General features: G+C 34.7%; 1 protein-coding gene across 1 annotated transcript; it reads right to left on the bottom strand.

Moving 5' to 3' along the window:
* Window positions 1–4,908: 4,908 nt before the first annotated feature.
* HELRODRAFT_177498 (hypothetical protein) lies at window positions 4,909–6,453 on the bottom strand (the record flags this gene model as incomplete). Its single annotated transcript, XM_009025692.1, has 3 exons — window positions 4,909–6,077; window positions 6,151–6,329; window positions 6,416–6,453. 3 exons carry the CDS (start codon window positions 6,451–6,453, stop codon window positions 4,909–4,911), a joined length of 1,386 nt encoding a protein of 461 aa, XP_009023940.1.
* Between the last annotated feature and the right edge of the window lie 498 nt (window positions 6,454–6,951).

Genomic DNA, 6,951 nt, shown 5'->3' with positions numbered 1-6,951 from the left:
GATTATAGGAAGTTAAATGATGTGACTAAAAATGACAGCTATCCGTTACCGAGGATTGATGACATCATGGACACCCTATCTGGCTCAAGTTGGTTCTCTACGCTTGATTTGAAAAGCGGATACTGGCAAGTAGAAATCGACAAGAACGATCGCGAAAAGACAGCGTTTTCTATCGGATCGGGGTTGTGGCAATTCATCGTCATGCCATTTGGATTGTGCAATGCACCAGCTACATTCGAGCGACTGATGGAATGTGTATTGCAAGGTCTTAACTGGAAAACCTGTCTTGTCTATTTAGACGACATAATTGTTCTAGGAAGAACATTTGATCAACACGTCGAAAACTTACGGGAGATCTTCACAAGACTTCGGGTGGCAAATTTAAAGCTGAACGTTAAAAAGTGCAGATTATTTTCTAAAGAAGTTGACTATTTGGGACATGTGGTATCTTCAGATGGAGTTCGAACCGATCCCAGCAAGATAAAAATTGTGAAAGACTGGCCAACTCCAAAGGATAAAAATGAATTGCGCAGTTTTCTGGGATTGGCAACGTACTATCGACGTTTTGTAAAGGATTTTGCAAAAGTTGCCAGACCTCTCCACCAACTTACCGAGAAGGACAGAGTTTTCAACTGGAATACCCTATGCGACTCAGCATTTGAAAAGTTAAAAGTTGAACTATGTGATGCTCCTTTGCTAGCATATCCAGTTCGTGGCAAGACGTTTGCGTTAGATACTGATGCAAGTAACAACGGAATCGGAGCCGTTTTGTCACAGCATATAGACGGAGAAGAAAAGGTGCTAGCGTATTATAGCAGAGGATTCACAAAGCCCGAACGAAACCAGGAAGGAGTTACTAGCAATATTCAATGCAACAAAACACTTCCACAAGTACCTTTATGGACAGAAATTTCTTCTCCGAACTGATCATGCAGCGTTAAGATGGCTCCTCAACTTCAAGGATCTTGAAGGACAGATGGCCCAGATGGTTGGAGCGTTTACAAATGTACGACTTCGAGATCGTGCACCGCAAAGGAACAACTCATAGTAATGCTGATGATCTCTCACGTCGACCATGTTTACCAGGATGCAAATATTGCTTTCATCACAAGAAGAAGATACAATCGGAAGACATAAGAGCAACAACAATATCAGCGAATGACGGTTGGACACCGACGGATCTTGCTGATGCACAGTTTGCGGATGAGGACCTACAACATCTGATCACATGGAAGAAGGAGGGCAAGCGACCGGACTGGCAAAGCATCTCAGAATATAGTGCCGTGTTAAAGGGTTATTGGGCTCAGTGGGACTCATTGTATTTGGAAGTGGATTTGCTGAAACGAAAATGGGAATCAGCCGATGGATCAAAACACCGCATGCAAGCTGTAATACCAAGAAGTAGAACGACCAAAATTTTTGATGAAATGCATGGCGGCCCTTCTGGGGGACATTTAGGAGTGAACAAGACCCTTGACAAAATCCGAGAAGAATTCTACTGGCTTCACGTTAGAGAAGATGTAGAAAGCTGGTGTCGAAAATGTAACACATGCACTTCAGTCAAAGGACCCAAAAGAAGGCATAAAGGAGCAATGCAAATCTACAAAGTTGGTGTTCCCTTTGAACGGATTGCTATAGATATTGCGGGACCCTTTCCGGTATCAGATTATGGAAACCGTTACATTCTGGTTGTAGCTGACTATTTCAGCAAATGGCCTGAGGTGTTTTCAATACCCAACCAAGAAGCATGTACCGTCGCTGAGGAAATTGTACTCAATTGGATTAGTCGATATGATGTCCCATTGGAACTCCACTCAGATCAAGGTCGAAATTTTGAGTCACAACTGTTTGGTGAAATGTGCAAGCTGCTGGGTATAAACAAAACTCGAACGACACCTCTTCACCCACAGTCTGACGGTATGGTGGAACGATTTAACCAAACCCTGATTGAACATCTGGCTAAAGTAGTCGACGAAAATCAACAAGATTGGGATCATCATATACCATTGTTTCTTATGGCATACCGGAGTGCTATCCACACAACCACTGGAGAAACGCCATCAAAAGTTCTGTTTGGGACTACGTTAAGAACTCCAGCTGATGTGAAATATGGCGTACTACCTGAACCACACCAAATATTAACAGAATACGTGGATAATCTTCGACAGCGATTAAACCATATCCACCGTTACGTACGCCTTAAAATTATGAAAAACACGGAGGCGGCCAAAACCAGATACGACTTGAAAGGAAGCAGTGGCGGTTTTGCTGTCGACGAGTTAGTTTGGCTGTACAACCCACAGCGAAAGAAAGGACGTTCTCCAAAGCTCCAGCGAGGGTGGGAAGGACCTTATCAAGTCATCACCCGATTGAATGACGTCGTCTACCGTATTCAAGAATATCGGAAGCCGAGAGCAAAAATGAAGATCGTTCATTTGGATAGGCTGGCTTCGTACCATGCGGACACCGGAACGAAAGCTGTTCAGGACGAACAGAACTAAGAAGGGGGTAATGTTATAACCGTGATACCGAACGCACTAGATTCTAGCGTATTCTGGAATGTTCTAGTGACTGGAGCATTCTAGAGTATGCTAGAATCGGACCATCTGGAAGAATCTAGAAACGACGCTTGCGAAGAGTATATAAGCGCACGTCGCAAGAAGATTCGTGATTAGTGAAATTCGTGATTTTGTCATTTCGTGAATAGCGATTCCGTGAATTATTTAAAGCGATATTTGATTTGTTTGTTGACGTTGTCATAGCGATAGATTTTAAACAATTTAAAAGTTAATTGTTGCGTTAATTTGAATTTGCTAGAAATAAACGATTAGTTGATTTCTTCTGTAAATAAAGTTTAATAACGAATAACTGTTTGGAGTATTTTATTCAATCGAACATTTGAACCCGTTGCATCGTAAATCGGTTACGACAGCGAGTATTATAACAGTATGTATTTATGTATGTATGTATCAAATCAAATCAAATTTTATTCAATCAATCCAAATTAATAATAATTAGGTAATGATTAGGAGACCAAAGCTAAAAGAAAACAAAATTCTTGTGTCGCAGGCCACCGTTCACAAATTGTTCATTCTAACACAATTTTTATGTAAATTTATAATTCATGACAAAATTAACATATTGCACAATTTACATGATTCTAATTAAATAAAAATTGTACTTTTTTTCAATAAATATTTCTTTATTTTGTTTTTAAACAAATGCAAGGAATTTGTAGTCTTTATATCAACAGGAAGTTTCTCCCAGATTCCGGAACCGGTATGTTTTAAACTTCCACCAAGCAGTGTTATTCTTGCAGGTGGTGTATAGAGCAGAGGAGAATGTCGAGTGAACTTTGACTGCACAGCATTTCCGAATTTGAAGAAGTCATTAAAAGATGTTGGTAATTGATAATGTAGGAACTTGAACACAAAGACAGAAACATGATAATTATACAAACTTTTTATGTTTAAAATTTTCAGTTCAGGATAATAACAGCTGGACTATATGGATGTAGATTTAATAGAATTTTGATGAAACGATTTTGACATCTGGTAATTTGCTTCAAGTGAACTACAGGGCTGTTTCCCCAGATGATGTTGCAGTATATTAGATGTGGATAGATTAATGAATAATACAAATCTATAATTATTGGTTTATTCAATCTTACTTTAATTTTATTAATTACGCCTATGGTTTTATTAATTTTTTTCGATAACGAGTCTATATGCATATCCCACGAGAGGTTGTCCTTGATTATCACTCCGAGAAATTTTGTGCTGGATGTACGCGGGATGCTATGGTTATTCATTTTTATATCTAAATTAGGTATTGTGTTAGTCAATATTTTTGGACCGAATAGAATGTAGTTGCATTTAGAAAAATTTACAATTAGTTTATTATTGATGAACCAATTTGAAACATCATCTAAACTTTTATTAATTATCTCTACATCGTTTGATGGATTGCTAGTTGGGAAGAAAATGTTAGTATCATCTGCATACAGAAGATGATGAGCGTCAGTAGCCAGATGAAAATCTTTCATAAAAATTATAAATAGAAGTGGGCCTAAGATTGATCCTTGCGGGACTCCTGAAGTTATATTTAATTTATTTGAAGATTTATTTTTTATCGACACATACTGATTTCTGTTTTGCAGATAGCTTATGAACCATTTATGTGCTATTCCTCTTATTCCATAGGAGTATAATTTCTTTATTAATATCTCATGATTAATAACATCAAATGCCTTGGACAGGTCTATGAAAACACCTATGGTTACGATTTTTTTATTCAGATTATTTAATATGTTTTGTACTAAATGTAGTACTGCTAGTTCAGTTGAATGTTGTGCTTTATATCCATATTGATTTTTATTTAATAAATTATTAATATTCAAGAATGAAGTTATTCTGATAAATATAATTTTTTCCAGTACTTTAGAAATAGGTGAGAGAAAGGATATTGGCCTGTAATTGCTCATTTCCATCTTGGATCCTTTTTTATGAATAGGTATTATCTTGGATGTTTTGAAGCATTTTGGGAATATTCCTTGACTGATGGACAAATTGAATATATGTGTTATTGGATGTACAATTTCTGAGATGATTTGTTTTAAGAGATAATTACTTAATGAGTCATCAGAGGTGCTTTTTTTATTGCTAAGATTCTTGACGACTGTTAATACCTCAAGTTCATCAGTGGAGTTAATGTATATGGATTTACAAATGTAGTTGTTTATTTTTGAAGATTCATTAACTGTTTGATTTTCAAGCAAATTTTCAGTAATTTTAATAAAATATTCATTGAAACAGTTACACATTTCTTCTGCATTATCGATTATATTATTGTTGACTTTTATTTTATTGATATCATTCAACTGTTGATTTTTATTCATTATACCATTTATTATCTCCCACTTTTTCTTTGAACAGCTTTTTGCATCATTAAATCTTTGACTAAAGTAATTTTTTTCTTCCTTTCTTTAAATGATGTAAAATAATTTCTGAATCGCTTATATTTATTTATATTCTCTGTAGTAGGTGTTGAAATTGTTTTTTTATAGAGTTTATTCTGTTTCTTTGATAATTTAATTATTTCATCACTTACCCATGGCTTTTTATTTTTCCGTTTCAGCGGTTGCAATGGGGCGTAAATATCAAGAATTCTATTTAATTGATTATAACAATTCATGCAACAGGTGTCAATGTTACTCTCATCCGTTATTGAATCCCATTTTTCAGAAGATAGAGCTTCCTTGATTAGGGAAATGTTTCTCTTATTTATGTTCCTTTTCAAAGTCAGAGCATCGGTAGTGACAAATCCTGTATTTTCTACAACTGTATAAATTGGATAAGGATCTGAAAAGTCTGATATTATTATTCCATTAAAACATTGTTGATTTAAGTTAAAAAATATATTACCTATTAGTGAAATTGAGTTATTAGTTATTCTAGTTGGTAAATCAATCAAAAGTAAGAAGTAATGCGACAAAAGTAAACTTTGAAAATCTTTGGAGGTTTTATCCATTAGATTAATGTTAAAATCTCCGACAATGAAAATTTTATCAAGTGGATTTAGACTATTTAGTATCGATTCAATTTTTTCTAAAAAAGACTCATATTTATAACTAGGTGGTCGATAGATGGCAATTATCTTGATCATGTTATGTAGTGAGGCTTGATGCAATTCAAATTCCACGCAAAGTGTGTCAGCGTTGTCATCATCGAATATGTTGCTTTCATTTACAACATATTTTACATCATCTTTTATAAACATTCCAACACCGCCACCACGTCTATTTCTTCTATTTTTGTATACGAAATTGTAATTATTTAATTTAATTAAATCAGCCGTTTCATCGTTTAACCAACTCTCAGATATTACAATAATTTTGAAGATAAAATCAAATTGTTTCAACAAGATCTCTGGATTCAATAATTTGTGAAACAGACTACGAGCATTTAAATGTAATATTGAGATAAAATCACAGCCGATATGCTTTTGTAATTCTAAGATATTTTTAGAAAATTCCTCAACAGTGTAATAATTTGAGTCGTTGTTACTGAGGTGTTTATCTGATATATTATTATTGCTTTGTGTGTTATTTATCATGTTTTTGTTTATTTATTAAAGTTACTTCATTTTTACCATCAATGCTAATTTCATTTTTATTCTTTTTGTCAATATTATTATTTGGTTTGAAGACCCACTCACGAATGATTGTGTCCTCATCCCAGAGAGCAGAATCTGTGAAAGTGCTATCTGAATTATTGATGTCAATACATATTCTGAAGCCTTTTCCCAGATGAGACTTTGCCTCAAAACAACTGATTACTTTAAATTTATTTGTTTTCAAGTATTCTGTCAAAGTTTCATTATTGACTGTGACAGCAAGATTACTTACAAAGTAAACTTTTTTTTAACAATTGCCCCAGCTGATTTGGGACACATGCCAGTGCTGTTGGTTCCTCTAATGTTTTTAATTTGACGTTTCTTTTTCGAAACAATTGAAAAAGGATTTTCTTGTTGAATTGCTGATGGAGACTGATGTTGCTGATGAGTAAGAGGTCCTATGTATGTATGTATGTATGTATGTATGTATGTATGTATGTATGTATGTATGTATGTATGTATGTATGTATGTATGTATGTGTGTGTGTGTTTGTGTGTGTGTGTGTATGTGTGTGTGTGTATGTATGTATGTATGTATGTATGTATGTATGTATGAACCCATAATTGATTAGAACTATAGGGAAGTAATAATCATATCCGGTTTCAGCTTTAATCTATGTTAAACGCTTCGCACAGACAGGTATTTTAACGCTCCATCCAAAATACAGAAAGAATTATATTTTTGAAATAAAATAGAAAAGGATTGCTTTATATAACTCTTATCTAATGGGTCACCCGATACTTCTACAATCTTGCTACAGAATTCATTCAGAAAAC

The sequence above is a fragment of the Helobdella robusta genome (assembly GCF_000326865.2).
Source record: "Helobdella robusta unplaced genomic scaffold HELROscaffold_43, whole genome shotgun sequence".
NCBI classification, from domain to species: Eukaryota; Metazoa; Annelida; class Clitellata; order Rhynchobdellida; family Glossiphoniidae; genus Helobdella; species Helobdella robusta.
The sequence above is the reverse complement of the archived record's forward strand: the minus strand, read 5'-3'. Positions and strand labels throughout refer to the sequence as shown.